Genomic DNA, 18,263 nt, shown 5'->3' on the forward strand with positions numbered 1-18,263 from the left:
CAGCAAGTCATGAACAGCTATGTGACAGGACTATGTGGAGAAATTACACTATCCATGCATGCCATATAAAAACTGCCCCTGTAACAGGGCAAGCGCGTCGCCGATCTTATCGCGCGAAAAGCTGTCGCTGTTGCGTTTCTCGTCATAATAAAAAGTCGTTTCGTCGTCGTTGACGGTGCAGTTAATTCGTAATGCCTCGAGCCACTCATCAAGAGAAAATCATTAAGAGTTAGAGTTGTTAGATGCAGTATGACAAAGTGTTATTATCAATTTAGAAAATAAGTGAGAAACACTGAGAATCAAACGAGAAACGTAAGAAATTTACAACCTAATTCCCATAGAACAAAAGCTAGTTATTTATACCTTTGGTGATGCTCCACCAGGGTAAGGTGACGTAAGTGAGGTAGGCGTTGAGCGGCGCCGACTGCTGCCGCTTGCCCTCCTTCCACAAGTGGAAGGTTTGCGAGAACCCGCGCATCGCCCACAGCGGGTTGTAGGCGCCGTCGTCTAACTCTGAAATAGAAACACGATAGTGGTGACAAAGTATGATAAGAACAATTGTAATTACTTGAGCTTGAATGCACACCGTACATAAAAGTTATAGAACCTTTATTTTAGGGTTTAACCAGTAGACAGCCAATATCTCATTGTTTAGGAATTTACATTGAGAATTTAATGTGCCTTTCAAAATTTTAAAATTGTAAAAAAAAACACATCATATTACACATTGAGCTACATTAAACAAGAGTTAATATTGGAAATTAAGAAAGCATAACGTCAATTTCTTAAACGTATCAACTGCAGTTCTGTTGCAAAGGAGACGAGTGAACAGAAACCCCCAAACAGCTGCAGCTACCTGCATGTCTCGGGCGCGGCACGTCGCACCAGTAGTACACGCGCGTGCCGTCGGGCGTGAGGCGGCGCGGCGGCGCGCACCCGCGCCCGCTGCTCGCCTCCAGCTGGCGCCGCTCCTCCTTCGCGACTTCGCTACCGTACGACCACCGCGCGTCGCAACTGTTTCGATCGCGGTTATTACTAGCGTTCGAGGGACGGGGCTCGCTTTTGACTTCGTTACACGACCGTGAATCACTCTGATCGTTGCTAACTCCGAGCGGACAATTGTCATCGTTGACTAATTCGAAATCATCGCAGCAAGGCAACTCCTCCTTGCCGCGCACCGTGACCGTGGCCCAGCCGTCGTCGAGCGTGTAGTGCGGCGGCGCGTCGAGGTCGGCCAGCGCGGCCGCGTCGGCCGCCAGCTCGCAGGCGCGGCGCGGCGGCCGGCGCGAGGAGGAAGCCGACTCCCCGTCCGCTACGGACAACACACAACGCGTCAGTCACCCGAACTCAGACCAGAGATACTCTACTCCACGCGAGAAACGATTGCATTTAATCAAATTGTCTCGTTCATCTGCGCAGTTTTGGTGCATTAAATTGGGAAATTTCTTATCGTTCGTGAGAAATTAACTTGTAACTGCAGATGAACGAAAGACATTGCAATGGCGTGCCAATTAGTCTGCATGAGTGCAAATACGCTTTAATTAATAATCATTACGTAAACACACTTTTATGGTCACTTCAAAAACCACAAAAAAATCTATTACTTTTAAGTTGTTAAGATTATTGTTTACTTCAATCAATTAGTCAAGCGTTTGTTTCCTGCTCATCCAAATGGATATCAGTCAAATTAGTGAATCAAGTTAATATGTACATCAGCACGTCATGGCACGGCGTTACAAACAAGGGTCATCAGGAATGTGGACTACTGAGCCAACTGATCGCTACACGAGTCGGGCAACTTCCGCGGCGGCTTCCTCCGAGCGCTCTACTACACGCACACACACATGCACACACTACGACGAAAGCTGTTCGCTGACAACGACACCGAACATTTAACTAACGACAGCAAAGAGAAATAGAAGATTTAGAATTAATTAATAATTTTTTTAAAGTATAAAACCTACATGATTTGTAGATGGAATTTCATAAAAGTCAGCTACAAGATGATTACTATACGATGGTGTGAAAATAGTCAATCGTATAAAATAGTGGTAACAATACACGTACTAGTATTGTTACCACTTGGTGTGGTAACAATACTAGTACGTGTTATATGCAACATTACAGAAAAATTCGGTGTCTTTGACAAAAAGCGCACAAGCTGTAAAGCTGATTATCTAAAAGACCGGCGTGCAAACATAACAAACACACTTCTCAAACAAGGAATAACTAATTCACATCAAAAAAAGAGCGACCCCGTTTTAGACTTACAGAAAACTTTTTATATAAAAGTACTAATTACACATCATGCAAAACGGGGCAAAATTTTTCTAAACTTCCATCATGAAAGCAATTTTTCAATATAACTTTGCGTTCATCGCAAAAATCTATACTTTTCCAGGCGAGCCAACCAATCTTCAAAGTGCTTTCATTTCATTCTTACAACAGCAGAGAAACCTGAACCCCCTCTATGACTTTCATTTTATGAACATGTTTCTCGAGTGGGTCATGTTTCTCGACCGCCGACTGTACATTCCGAAGCTGGTTTCTCAGCACACATGCGTCAACAAAGCTGTCTTGTAACGTCTACATACCGTCTCTCACGTCCCCGGCCTCCACTTCGGCGAGGGCGCCCCCCAGGCAGTCCAGGCCCTCGTTCTCGGAGCGGCTCTTGTCCTTGTAGTCCCTGGTGCGCCACGCGCCGCGCACAAAGTTGTTCAGGTTCGCGCTCGGGTCGCTCAGTCGACGCTGTGGATATTATGATACTAGTTTAATCATTGGTTTTAGAATTTATCATAACCATACCACGGTGAAAGAGAATTTGGTTTTATATTGAACTGTGACTTTGAATGTCACCGTATAATTTGATTTACAAATTTAACCATTAATGGCCACGAGACCAAGACCAAGGGAGGGAATAACAAGAAAGGTGGGTCTATAGCCATAGAATTGGTAATATAAATGAACAATTTCATATTTAGATTTGGGGGTTCCAATACTCTTTACTTTGACATTTAATAGACAAGTGACGTTAGATACCAGTCAATACATGTCACTTGACAGCTAGAGTTTTCTGCAGAATGAAATAAATACGGCTCGTCAAAACTAACTGACGTCAGATCCTACACTTGTATTCGTAAGAAGAATTATTAATCTACAGCTGTGAAAGCACAAATCCAGTGTTTTATCAAGATTTTAACGTTAAACTCGTCAATTTACATGCCGAGTACAGTCCTCACCTGGTGACGATATATGAACATGTCCTCCGGGTCGTCGTCCCAGTCGTCGTCCCACATGTCGGTGGCGCACGCGCCGGGCTCCGAGCTGGGCGTGTCGGCGCCGGCGGCGTGCGGCCGCGACACCGCCATCTCGGCGTGCCCCTTGCCGGCGGGGCCCTTCATGCGCACGAACTCGCACCGCGCCGCGCTCTTACCGCCGAGCAGGCCGAACGACATGCGCTGGGCTACTTTCGTTGACAGAGACGTTTGCTGGAAGTGCATAAATTAAAATTTTATTTCATGATTTTTTCATTATGGTTCTAGAAAAGAAGGTTTCAAGGTTTCGTACCAAAATATCGTTAATCTCTATCCTGGCGTTTATTTTTGACCATTTGAACGTCCATAAATAACCTGGCCCTGACCTGATTTGTGTGCGTTATTATATAAGTATAATCAATTATATCGGCGTCATTAAAATACTCATTTAATATTAATAAAGTTATCCACGATATTTTTTGATATAAATAACTAATGAAGTATTAGCCCATATGTTCGATTTGTAGTTTTCCGTTCATGGTCCAAATCAAATTCCGTCGGAGTCTAAAATACATGACAAAACATATTGAGTCATACATAATACCCGGAGTAACATGCAAATTTATCGTGTAATCGGCACACTATCAGAATATGATTCACACACGATCGTCAACCGCGTGGCTTGTGGATATCTTGTGAACAATGCAGATTATGTCGAACGATATCAAAAGCCTGTATTAGCGCATCTATAAATATTAATATAGTTTGAAGATGTGTTGATTTCGTAAACGCCAATTGTAGCAGGCAAAACAGGCGAGTTCAGCTAAATTAAGACATTTTCTTTGTTATTCTTTTTAAACTAGCGTATAGTGGAAGAAAAGCATTTCTTTCTTCACTTTCAGGTATGAAACATAAAAATCGGCAAGAAGTAAATGGAGGAAACTGAAGTAAGCATCTTCTCAAAATCTAGTTGTTTCTTTATTGTCTAATTTCCACAGAAGCGGAGCCAAGGGCTACAATTATGATCAATGATACAATGACGATCGAATAGCTGTGGTTATTGTTAATTGTTATATTCATGAGTGGGCCGCCTCAGCACTCTTTGTGAAGTGGAGCACCGCAGCAGGTCAGTGCGAAGGCATCGTCATCAACAGGGTTCGTTCAACTGTACAGACATACATACAAACTATTGTTTGTCTATCGAAATAGAAGCAGACAAAACTTCCCTGTGTCTAAGTAACGTTTTCGCGCCTGCTTTATCATTGTATCTGTACAATACATCCTACCAATATAATAAAAGAGTAACATATTTTTATAACGAATAAACCTCTAACAAGACCCATAAGAACTAAATTTGGCACAGAGATGGACTAGCGACTGAAGAAAAATAAAGCGAAATGTTTTGAAGTTGACATTCATGAACCTCAGTCAGTCAGAATGATCGGAAGCCTTTGATTGATCGATTTGTTCTAGCGTAACCTCTGTCGGGGCAGTGGGGGGCGAGTGGAGGGGAGGGCGGGGGATATCAACAAGTCTCCGTCGCGGCGTCGCCACATGCGAATTAACATCCACTTCGTCGTCACTAACTGAAACCTAACTACAATAAACATACCCTTATCACAACTTTATTTCTTAAAGGGAAAGAAGTCTATATAGTTATGAGACTTAAATGCCACGTTAAGCTTGATGACTTAGTGATATGATTCAGGGATACTAACAGGTTGTTGTCTCATCGTCTAAAAGATGAATCGTTACATAAAATCCCTTCTAGGAATAAGACACGTCTAGTAAACTCGTGACTTCAAAAAATCTAAATACACCAGTACAGATTTATGTTTTATCATGGGTACGTTTCCTGTCGTTTTAATGGAATAAAAAAAAAATTAAAAAACTAGAATCCTTAGTTCTGCACAACCCGAGGAGCATGATGAATCCAAATTTAACCTTACACCGCATTGATAAGGTCGAACACGCCTTTGTAAACGTGAGAAGGATAAACAATGGGTTATTACCGCGACAATTAAAGACTAGCGTATAAAAATAACGGCGCTCCCGATATCCACCTATATCCGCACTCCGCATTAGTCTAACATAATGACATCGGTTGCATTATAATATAATTCACCGTAATGTGGTTCGCGCGATAAGGTCGGTTTTCCAACGATGTTACCCTTATTGTGCTGTGATTAAACACTGTTGTACTTCGATACCTACGCTTAGCTGTAAACTTAGTAATAAACAATTCACGCGTCGAATAGAAGATCAAAATATACGGTTGATCTTCATTTGAATTTTTAAACCTACCTAAAGAACTAGGGAAAAAGCACATTCCTTTAAGTAGCTTTAAAAACACACAATAAAAAAAGTGTAGAGGAAATATTTTGTTAATTAACATAAAATTTTAATATTTCGATTTGAAACTAGGTAAATCCCTCAGTTTAATTATAAAGTCGGTCTCAGACTGATACTACCTACGGGGTGTATCGTGATCGCGATCAGGGTGCAATGAGTGCCCCAGTTCTGACGAAGGCGCCTCTCGACCATCACAGGAAGAGGCGTGATTATATACGTGGGTCACGTCATATCATAGGGGGATGTGGACTGATTGAGAAATTGATAAGGAGAAAATTGATATTTGTAGTTACTGCCTTCCTCTTGAGGAGAAGACGTGGTCTTATGTATGTAGGTCACAATGGTAGGCAGCCATGAACAACTGGAAGTGTCAAGCCCTGAATTCAGGTCACACGGTAGAAACAAAGCGGAATAGGTCACACAAGTCATTTATCATAAAACTTAGGAGAATTGTATTTAGTTATTAGACATTGATGTAAAGTCAGCCTTACAGGAAAACGCATTGATTTTAAAAACAACTAGAATACATTCGCAGCTCCACCGTGGTAAAACGAAAAATACCGTAAATTCCCGTTCCCATGGGAAACTCTTTGAGCACCCTTAGACCACATAAAGAACATACATGCCAAATTTCTAGACCCCAACGGTTTGGACTGCGCATTCTGTCAGTCACTCGAGAAGGGAAAAGTTATATGTAGATAGTCAAACTATTCTCGCATCAAAATCATTATTCACGGTACGATGCCATAGATAAAAACACATAAACACCTTAAACTATCCCTCTTATCGTTTCACGGGAAAACGCATCGTGTAATAGGGTCAATTATTTATCCATTAAAATAAATAATAAAGTAGAAATACATTTTTTGGGCGATGTGCTAGCAACCTGTAACAAACTGAATCTAAAAGCCATTGATATTTTCATTCTTTGAAATATTCAATTGTTGATCATATGGTATAGAAATTTCTGTTTAATAAAGGATGCCTTCTTACCTTTATGATACTATTGGCTTAGTCTACCCCGTAAAGTAAATTTTACACAGTATAAGATTTTAAGATTAACTTAGAATCAATTAAGGGTAATGTTAGGACATAATTATGTATGTGATACATAACATTTTGCTTGAAATGTAGATAGCAGCAGCAGTTGTGCGATCTGAACAATATGTTAGACAGTTGGGGGGTTAAAACGATAGGTAGCGATATCCGTAGGAACTAGCATTGTAGGTTGAGGTCGCAACCCCCGCCGTGGGGCGGCGTGGGCGATGTGACGTCATCCACGTCTACCACACCACTAACACTAAAACTATACAAACTGGGTAACTTTGTCTGGCTACTTTGTTTCGTGTCTAGCTTTCAAAATTAAGTTTCTTCTCCTTTAAATAGGTTAGGTTTGAAGAATTTATTCTCATAAAATATTACAATAAATCCACTTACATGAGAAAATAATTTACAAATAAGTTAACTAAGATGCAGTCAACATATCAACATTTAAAACATCTATTTACCTATTGAAACAATTGTATTAAATTATTTTATATAGCAATAGTAAATTAACTGTTCTGTAGTGTAGTAGTGAACTATCATAGAATTCGGAAACTAACTCGGGTAAGTCAGGTTTGAAGCCACTCCCTTCCCTTCCAATCTGACCTTCCATCTTTGCAGGGGAACCTTACTCATATCAGATCATGGCTACAGCATCCAGTTCCTTAGATGTGCAGCTTTCTCCTAAATCTAGCTGAACGCGATCTTTCAGTAAAATAACTATTACAATACAATTATAAATACATCATATGTCCTTATATCAAACATCTTCTCATATCTTACTCTTTACGGCTTAACTTAATTCATAAGTCACGAACTTTCGCGCTGCTAAATGTTGTCATTGTGTCAGTACAAAGAGTTAATTACCGTTACCTACCTGTAAGCACAAAAGGTAAAAGAAAATGTTATTTCCCGTGAGAATTTTTTCAACAAAAGGTGCTATACGTGCCTGATGCTACCCTTGGCTTTTACGAGCTGATTTACAACTATCTGGACGATTCCCACCGTAACAATAATTCTATGATATTCTTTTTTACGGTTTTTTTTTGTTTGTAAACATCCTTCTTGCAATCAAAACAAGTTGCAAATCATTTTTGAAATATAAAACAAAAATACTATCCCATGCTAACAGAATGATCAGGTGATCAACCAATTTTAATGAGACCGTAAAATTTATTTTATCCTTTCTCATTCTCCAAATAAAACTTCACCCTGTAAGTAAGTATAATTTTGTCGTTGACTGTACATGATAAGTTAATCAGTAAGTGCTCTGAGACTGCTAACTCGGCCAGACTCGGTTAGTCTTGAGGTTTCCCTCTTCATTAGTGATCTGGAACGTTCACCTTAATTCCTAGAGCTGAAGCCGTGACGTCATGCATTAGATGACTACGGAAACTTTGTTGTGAAGATTTTATATTTAAAGCAACTTTCTTCTTAATATTCGTTTTATTCTTGACAGTGATGACTTGAGTTTGGTCGAGGTGAAACACCATTTTGTCCGAATCTCATCGAGTACACTCATGAAATAGGGGTAGCGACTTAAGACCAAAAACATATGTAATGCTACTGATGTAGCCCAGAAATTCCACCGATATCGTGGTATGTAGTAAAAAAGAGATTAATTAGTTTGATATCAAATGTAGGTATTTAAATTGAAAACAAAATGACATCATGAGGAAAAAAACCTACCTATATCACATTACGGAAACCGCAGCATTGCAAACATTCAATATGAGTTACGGAGACCCACAGTGTCACTACCTACTGTATTACTATTCTATTTTAAAATATACACCACTATGTCCTGTCGGTGACACAATTAATAGAACATTCAAACCTATTCCTTGTTACAAGGAATAATTTTGATTTTTTTAAAGGATTTATGACTCATAATACGAATGTGAACTACAACTAACTCAGGTTAAGCAGCATATGCGACCATAAATACATAACATGAGAATCGCATCATGAGAAAAATTGAAATGACAGACTTTAACTACATAATCTGGCATGAATTTGAATCTTTGCTCGATATCAAATAAGCGATTTGTGACCTTCTTACAAACAAAATAAGTGAGTAATCTGTTAACATAACATTATGATCTAATATAAGCACAGTGTTATTTTAGCAAGTGCGTGATCCCGTACAGCAGTTCATGTCTAGTTTCAGCCAATTTGGCATACGCAGATTATACAATTATTCGGTATTACCTAGATGTCAGCGTGGGCCGGCTGAGGTCAGCCGAGTGGTATCAGACCAATCCGAGGATATTGCGTCATGCATAGATATAATTAAATAAATTCGTTTAACGTTCGTTTCAACACAAACAGATAAGTGATAAAACGCATTATGCTGGAGGTTTTAAGGTGGGCGTTCATTACCCATAATCTGTTACTTGTCAGAAAAACATTTGTATTTACACTAGCTGTTAGTACAATATTGTGATTTTTAATTTTCGAATTGTCCTGTCGACCAAGAGGAGAGAAGTTATAAAATTTAATTTGTAACTTCAAGAAAAAATTAGCTTGTAATTGTAACTAACAACGTATATATTTTTAACCGACTTCATTGTTAATTAGAAATCGACGAATGACGAATCTTAAAACAAAATAAGTTATTTAATCGTAATGAGTACCTAGTTGCTAAATGCTAAAGTTAGTTAAGAATTCAATCGGTTTAAAAAATGAATTTATATTACATACGTTATCAACGATTTAACTGGCATTAAATACAGAGTTTGTGTTCAATGATGAACTAATGACTTGACTTGCGTATTAATACATTTGGAATTTTCATTATGTTCCATCATGAAAACAAAACATATTCATTTTTTTCTACTGGCCAGTATCATACAGGAAGGTTTTTTTTTTTATATAATTACAAACATAGTGGACAGTTTATAACAAATAGTGGTGTGGGAGTGTTTGCCGTGTGACGTAGCTACCGGCAGTACCAAACAACACCAATGCCGGAATGCTGCCGGCGAACTTGTTCCTGGAACGCGTTTTAGCTGACCAAACGGTTTTATCATACGCATGGCTTCTATAATAGTAAATTTTACTGGTTTATAAACATACTAGCTGCAACACTGGGTTTCGCTTCCGTGGGAATTTAGAGATAATTAAGAGATAATAAGTATTATTCTACCCATGTACTAAATTTTAATAAAATCCGTTTAGTAGTTTTTTCGTAAAAAAGCAACAAACACCTTACACTTACAAACATTCACATTTATAATATTAGTAGATTTAGTAGGATACATTACAAAACTATGTAAGTACAATGTTCCATATTATTTGTACCTACGCATTAAAAATAAAAAATGATAAAGGATTACGACGATTATTAAAACAATAAGCTTATGAACTTAAACATAATGAGCTTTAGCAAGTAGAACAAATAATGCTTTATTGTCACACACCGTACCTAATGTGTACCACAAAATTGTAAATAACAGAAAGCTTTTATTTTAAGTAGAGCCTTAACAAACCCGCGATTAACATTGTGTCAATGTATTTACCTACAATAAACTCGAACATTGTAACGTTATCGATGCGTTCATCCGTGGCGGATCCGGTTGGCTAATACCTACGATAGCTGATACGAACACCATTTTAGTAATACTTAGTTCATTTACCTATATGCTTCTAGAAATTAAACCCAGCATATGTTTAAGGAACACTGACTAAATGACGGGCATATCAACCAGTCGTCCAGCCCAAACTACTGGGGTCAAGAGAATATAGAAAATGAGTATGAAGATACCTATTGTGTCTATCTAAGATACATCATTTTGATTTGATGGAGAAAATAAATTTCACTCACTTCTTTATAGGTGTGAAACAATTATTAAATAACCAAATAGTAAATGACCACTAATAGAATAGAGACTTGCATATACTTGCATTGTAAACGGTTCTGAATGTGGCGTGGTCGGAATTCCGGCGAGTGCACGCGCACTCATGATCAACGATGCGCCCGCGCCGGGCGGCTACGCTACGGTGTGATGTAACGCACAATCAGTTTCCGCCTTGATAATCATCGTGTTTATAGCTCCAATCGATTTAATTACGCCGATTCTGATAGGAATTATGGAAAATTAAAACCTAAAGAAGAAGTTATAACATAGTTATTTTGTGTTAACATGTCGATTTCCTAACAGGCACCCTTGGCTCATCAAGTTCTCATCTAAGAGGGTTTACATTACATATAATATTTGAACCTATGCAGCACAACTAATTAAAAACAGAATCACTTAACCGTATATTCGGCAAATATTTAACATAATTTTAAAGAAAATAAATTTATCGGGCCGGAAAATCACATCGTTATATACACAGATTGCAATCTTGCGGCAACAACTAACTAACTGACCTACAGACCTCAGAATATGTAGAATTACTACAGGCTTCCTTAATTATACTGTGTAATGACACTAATTAATATGCAATCTGAAATTATATCCGGGATATTTTACGTCACTCATTCATTCTTACAAAACACATCTTAAAGCCTTGCGGGGTTGACAGAGGCAACAGTCTTGAGATGACTGATAGGCCACGTTTCTTAATGATGTAATTTAAATGGATTCTTTTTTGAATTCTTAATGATACTATTCAAAAAAGAATCCCAAGATTATTAGCCTATCCCTTAGTCGCCTTTTACGATATCCATGAAAATGAGATGGAGTGATCCTATTCTTTTCTCTGTTGGTACCAGGAACCACACGGCCCACGTCACTATTAATTTTATTTAGACTTTGACCATTTTTTCTATATTCTCTGTATCACAATTCTGATAAGGTTATCATTATCTTCTTTGGTCATACATATTTCCAACTTTTTTTTACTATCAAAATCAATTAAAACAGCAACAAAATTTAACAAAGTACCAAAAACGTGTGTGCACACATCATCTGCAGTTCCTTTGTCACAACAACAGACACTTTGTGAGAGCGGTGACAAGCATACGGCCTCTCCGAGAGAGATAGCTTATCTGAACGATACACAATCTAGCTGCAATCTCACGTCGCGGTGAAAGTACTTGCCGCCGCGGAAAAATGTTTCCCATTTCTTATGATCGGAGTGAAACGAAATTATTTTTACTTGAACTGATCATTGTTTTAATAACAGTTGACATTAATGTTGCCTCTTTATAATTATGTTATTTTATTTGTGTAAACCACGGTATCTGTACCATAATAATAATGAACGCCAACACTAATCACAAATTCTTCGGAATATTGTAAGATGATGTTAACTGCATGTTTGTGTGGATCATGTTCAAAGTAGCAGCTTAAAGTTATCTGTAGTTTTGTAACAACTTATAACGATTGTGATCTAACTTAAAACATCGACGGATCAAAAGATATCATCAATAAATCAAAGGATCCAAATCGCATCCTTGCGGTATTCAAACTACACCAAAGAAAACTAATAAACCAAATTTAAGTGAGATTCCATCCCAGAGAGGGCATAATCAGAACAAATGCCAAGAAAATAATGGCATAATATAAGTTAATATCTAGAATATCAATAGCTCTACTAAGATAATGCCTTAAGTAGACGTCTGTCTAAAGTCAAAGAGCGCTGCGAAACGGATAGAGCTGACGAAGAACCTATACGAGCATATTCTAAACAACTAGTGGATCAAAGCAAGTCAGCTTATCATCTGGCCACAAAAACACAAACAATCTAAATTCCAAATTAAAAAAAAAGTCTATTATGTATAATAGATCATTATTATCTACTCACTCTGGAATCATAGACGGCGGCAAGGGCGTCGTAACGGATGGAGCCAAGAAAGATGACAGCTTGCGCAGAGCAGCCTCTGCCGCGGGCCACCAGCTCCACGCACACCATCTCTCCATCTCGGACTACGATGTCGCAGAACACCTACACAAACAGAATTAACAGTCATTAAATTAAAAGTTATATGCCGTGTGTGGAAGTGACCACCACTGGTGTCAGATTTTTCAGGCCGCCTAAAGGCATCTGACATGGCTATACGGGACCATCGACTTGATGTGCTTGCAAAGCACGAAGGAGCTTGAGAAAATATGATGCCACTAGCAGTCCAAAATGAAAAGTGAATGGAACTAAAAATAATGACTTTTTTGTGTCAATCTTTGCAAAAAATGAAGCTGGTAAAAACAACTGGCTTTAAGTCGCCGATCACATTGTTTTAATTACGTGTAAGTATATTTGCAGCAGAATTGAAACAACAACGAATCGACTAACAACTGACTAAAAACAACGTTCATAGAGAAAATGGCAACAGTTATGGTTATGTAGCAACTTCATTAAAATTTATTAACGTAGCAACTATCAGGCTCATAATAAAAAATGTCATTAAGATAACATTTAAAAGTGACCTTGTTTGTGACATTCGCAATTCATGGCTTTTCGTGGCGGCACTCCACTGGATGACTGAATTCCTGTGGATACGTAAATTCGTACCAGCATATCATAGTTACGAGATGTTTGAAAACGTTAGTTGTACGAGTACAAACTACGTGATATTTGTAAGAAGTAAACGTTTAGACGATAGACGGAACCGGATCAGAGATACGGGTATCTAAAGCAAATATATTTATCAGGAGACGCGCTCAATCTCGATCAATGATAAGAGTGTATGCGTTGGGACCCCTCACTAGCAGACCTTTCAGTAACATATTTCACACAACAACCATTTGTGGCCTGACATCTTCCTTGTCGCCTCCTTGGAGCCCAGGGTAGTTCTATGACACCGATACAGGAGTGGACAAGTCAGTCTTGCTTCCGTGATCTTGTAATCAGGGATATAGCTTAAATTAAGGAGCAAATAATATTAAATAAGTCTTTAAGTTTCTTGTTTATTTGTTCTTTACAATGATTTATTTTCGTTTCTTCGTTTTTTATTGTGATGAGTTTTTATAAGACACCACAAAACTATAAGTACTATGAAATTATTATATGTGCATGTAATAATATATTTCATCAACAGACAGTCATCAAGCAAGATGACGAGGTTGCCACGCAGTATTGTATTACTACTGTATGTACCGTGCAACTGTATGTACCGTGAGATATCTATCTCACTGACCATAATACCGCCCATAATAAGGTTTAAATTTGAATGACATTGTCTTCTCAGAGATTCAGCTGTAAGATTCAAGGACCTCGCAGAATCAGTTAGGAGTGCGGTCGCCATTATGTGCACATAATACATGACCCATACAATTTCAATGAACACATGTGGTTGGTTCTATGCTGCTCTGTTATGCAAGTGTGTCTCTGTAAACAATAAAGCTTGTGGGAAAACTGATTCTACAAGACTTCAGCCTCCTGTTTCTATATTCTGCAATTTATTAAGAAATGCATAAAAACTTGCCTATTTAATCGCGATTAATTATATCTTAATGCGAATGAAGTAAGGAACAAAGTATGAACAGCTATCTTTATGCTATACAGCGATCGTTAAAGAGGTACATCATCTGTACAAATTCCTTTGATATCTGGGGCCGGGCGTCGTGTCGCCGGCAGAGCCGTTATCACAGCAAATTGTTATTTATTTCACGACGATAAGCGGAACGCTCTCGAAGCCCCGCCAAGGACGGCCAGTTTTTGCCCAACTGCCACCTTAATGACAAACAACAAAAACAGTATTGCTCATTGCGAACAGATTTGCAATTTAAATTATTCAACGAGCGATTCCAAAAGTACAATTAACGCGCTTTTATTAAGTGTCGCGTACAATTATTCGACTGTAGTATTTGATAAACGTTAATCATTGATGTTTCTCATTGTGTTTTGGAATAAAATATATTAAACAAAGTAACTGTTATTATCGTGCCACGATCTTTTTCTGTACCTACTATCAGATATCGTATCAGTGTTAATACAAAATATTTATTTAGCTGGTACAATCATCTTATGTATTTTTGGAGTAAAACAAGTATGAATAAGTAAATTTTGAGAAGACGCCACAAGAAAATGTAATGAATGAAATTGTTACTCATAGGCAAATTTTGAACTAGTTAGTCACGCCAATATTAATGTAGTAACGAAAGTTGAACGTCACCATCACCAGTGGGATTACAGCGGGTGACTAGTGATGGGCGAGCGTGACGTGGTGATGAGTCACCAAGCCGCTGTAAACAAATCATTACGCAGCTCGGGAGTTGGCAGTGGAAACCATCATGCTATCACTGACACACATCACTGCTATATTTAATTTTGTAAACACGGTTTAAACGATCGCCTGATCAGAAAAGTTTATAGAAACAATAGTGCACAAATAAAAATAAAAGACAATGTAACAAAATGATAAAAAATATTGGAATTATAAAGGTATGAATGACCTCGTATAAGACAGACCTACTGTCGTTAGGTAAGGTGATATAAAATGTTGAGAACATGGGTTGGGTGGAACGTCTGCTTGCCGGAGCGTGGCGGCGGAGCCCGAAATAATTGGGGCAACTGGAGCCATTCCAAGAGCTTCGCCCGCTCGTATGGGTCGTTTGGACCGACCCCTAGGGCTAGGAATCACCCGAATATTTTTTTTTATCATCAACCAACTGTATGAAGCAAAAGTGGATGTCTAATTGACTGCAATTCTTTAACCTATTCACAGTTGCATCGTTTGTAGCTGAGATTCGAAGCCGGGAGTCCACTATTCGATATTCGGTGCCTATAATTTATAACTCACAACAAAAATTGACGATCCCACACATCCACTATTTCTAGTTTCCCAAATAATAAAACGACGACGAGAGTAAATTTTCTTATCTTTCAGGACAAAAGTGAAGATCCACATGCGTTCATCAGAAAATTTCATTTACCTGATTATATCAACCCTATCCGCGACCTATATTGGCTCCAGTGACCCCCGCCGCGTTTTACCTCCGTAATGTATACAGACGATGTAAAAACTAACATATGTTATCATCAACACCCGACGAAAGAATCAACTGTTCATTTCCACTTGTGCTCATTTCAAGGCCTGTAATGTTTACACTTGTCATTTCGGTCTAGCTCTCGAGAGCTCTAGACGCACTTTTGTTGACATCATAAATATACGCCCACCCGTGTCTACAAAAATAGTGAAAAGTCTAGCGTGCGTATAGTGGAGCACCTGTTATGTAATCGATGCTGAACTCGCGAGATTATTCGCAATGTATCACCAAGCCGGTGGGTTCGGGAGCAACGACCAGGTCTCGACCTCGGGACGGGACCTACCTCGAGCGTGGCCATCTCGAAGGTCGAAACAATGCTTTGTTTTTGTACCAATTTACATACACCGAAGAAATTTTCGGTTCTGCTTATACTGTAGGTAACTAGTGATCTATCAAACAACTTCAAGCCTATTAATAAAATCTAACCCAGTAGTATTTAGCGCAGGCTGATATTTAATAAGTTAACCAACTTAGTTCGAGGCTCAAAAAGGCACGAGGTTTAATATATAAGCAAATCTTGTTTATTTAAATTTATTTAATTTTTTTATGTTTTATCCGCAAACACATACCGCTACAATACTAATATACCACAACAATAACCGCTTTCCGTCATGCTAAAAGTTTATATTTGACTTATCGAAATGGTTATTTAATAACACATCGCAGTGCCATATAACCGAACAATAAAACGAGTTTACGACGGCATTACCGCGAACAATACTAACTGCACATTTAATGGCGCTAGCGCACGACGGCTCAGAGGCCGCTGCTTGTGCACTTTACTCATTACTGCTCATGGTTACAAGTCATGCGATAGATGACAATTATAGCTAGCTTGACATCTATCTACACCTAGAAATGAAGGTGTAACGTTTGTTTAGTTGAACGGCCAATCTCTTGCATCAGTCAGATCTTCAGTTGCATTACTTTTGATAATCCTTTTGTCGTGAGAGTTTATTTCCTCCGTTAAGACACTTGATATAATCAACGTATGGATACTAAGAAAACCAAATTAAGGGCAAGTTAAAAATCGCATCTAATAGCTATAACTTATTTTAATTTTAACATAAGATCACTTTCAACGTCCCCATTCACCACAAATATCCACACGTAGTTTACTTTTGACTTATATACATTGCATACATACATACAATCAAGTCCATATCCCTTACGAGGTAGACAGAGCCAACAGTCTTGAAAAGACGGCCACTTTCAGCTGTTTGGCTTAATGATAGAATTGTGATTCAAATAGTGACAGGTTGCTAGCCGATCGCCTAAAAGAAGAATCCCAAGTTTATAAGCCTATCCCTTAGTCGCCTTTTACGACATCCATGGGAACGAGATGGAGTGGTCCTATTCTTTTTTTTAATGGTGCCGGGAACCATTGTAATGCCAATAAGAGCTGTAGACTTACGAGTGCCTGTGTTGTTACGCCCGCGACGCGACATATAATTACAGCCAATTTGTTCTAAAACCTTGACAGTACGTGAATCTTTACAACTGAGCTATCGCACAATAGAGTATACTTTAAAGATAATTCCCCGGCGGTAATAATTCATGTTACACAAATACTATGTTGCGACATCAGTTTTAGTATTCATTTACATGATGAGGTCAATTTCATGTGACCTTGGATATACATTGATGCTTACCCGACAACGTCCGATAGCTTTAGACTTTCTACAGGCGCAGACAACAGCGACCGGTCTGCGAGTGACGAGCCAATGACCACTTTCACTCAACACGAGCAGATTTTGGTCACGGTCTAGGTCACCCAAAAATATACGATGAAAAAGCGAGTTCTGTGACCTTGCTTTCGAGCGGCAAAGATAGATTGAAAATATCTTTGGTGACGACAAACATAACGTCTGATAGATTAGGTAAGACTGTGGAATTAAGATAATCAGTAATGTTTTAACACTCACGTTGTTTTTATCGTTGAATTACACATTATATTTGAAGCAACAAAGGAGTGGCAAATAATACAAAACTAGATTGGCATCAGCCATGGTCAGGTCCCGGCAATTGGTAGCCAATCAAGGACGCCCGTATCCCGCGGGACGTCAGTTTCCATTAGTTCAGAATGCCGGGGTGAGGTCAATTTAATTACTATCGGTATTCGTATTCTACGGGTCGTATATAACTATGATTGATCAGATCTTGCTGTAGAAAAAAATATAGTTACTAACATCAAGTAAAATAAAAATATGATTTAATCATTTATAAACGTTAATTGGCCCAAAGACCTCAAAACAGGCAAGAAATGTATTCATAATCTAAAAACTATTTAGCTATAGTGACTAGCTAATAGTCGATGTTAAACATACAAAGAAACTAAAGCAGTTTTTACCCGTTTCTAAGCCCGCGGAACCATGAGCGCGGTTATACCTAATAACTATCAATGCACATACGAGTACACTCGATGTGAACTACCTTTATCAGGGAGAGCGAGGTCGGCATCGATCCGAAACTGCCCTATCCCAAGACCCGAGCGAATCACCCGGTAGTATAGTCTAGCAGTTTCAGTTTCTTTATTGGATAAAAGGTTTTCCATTCCAAATTATATTTGAACATACATACATACATATGTTCACGTCTATATCCCTTGCGAGGTAGACAGAGCCAACAGTCTTGAAAGGGCTGAATGGCCACGTTCAGCTATTTGGCTTAATGATAG

The 18,263-nt window shown here is 38.6% G+C and overlaps 2 protein-coding genes across 5 annotated transcripts in view; one reads left to right on the forward strand and one right to left on the reverse strand.

Moving 5' to 3' along the window:
• LOC106132032 (phosphatidylcholine:ceramide cholinephosphotransferase 2) overlaps positions 1–18,263 on the forward strand; it is an 84,008-nt gene that overhangs the window by 53,235 nt on the left and 12,510 nt on the right. The gene's annotated exons all lie outside the window — the stretch shown is intronic.
• LOC106132033 (uncharacterized protein KIAA0930 homolog) overlaps positions 1–18,263 on the reverse strand; it is a 42,458-nt gene that overhangs the window by 2,221 nt on the left and 21,974 nt on the right. Inside the window, exons 1-6 of one of the 4 annotated variants that reach the window (XM_060944806.1) lie at positions 17,239–17,377; positions 12,405–12,545; positions 3,240–3,488; positions 2,595–2,748; positions 857–1,312; positions 364–513 (exon numbers count right to left, since the gene is read on the reverse strand). In XM_060944806.1, coding sequence (XP_060800789.1) covers positions 364–513; positions 857–1,312; positions 2,595–2,748; positions 3,240–3,488; positions 12,405–12,512 — 1,117 coding nt within the window. In that variant the 5' untranslated portion in view covers positions 12,513–12,545; positions 17,239–17,377. Of the gene's footprint in view, positions 1–363; positions 514–856; positions 1,313–2,594; positions 2,749–3,239; positions 3,489–11,542; positions 11,585–12,404; positions 12,546–17,238; positions 17,378–18,263 lie in introns of those variants that run through there. The other 3 variants (XM_060944805.1, XM_060944807.1, XM_060944808.1) reach the window with 3 other exon arrangements.

This window comes from Amyelois transitella, chromosome 6 (assembly GCF_032362555.1).
Source record: "Amyelois transitella isolate CPQ chromosome 6, ilAmyTran1.1, whole genome shotgun sequence".
NCBI classification, from domain to species: Eukaryota; Metazoa; Arthropoda; class Insecta; order Lepidoptera; family Pyralidae; genus Amyelois; species Amyelois transitella.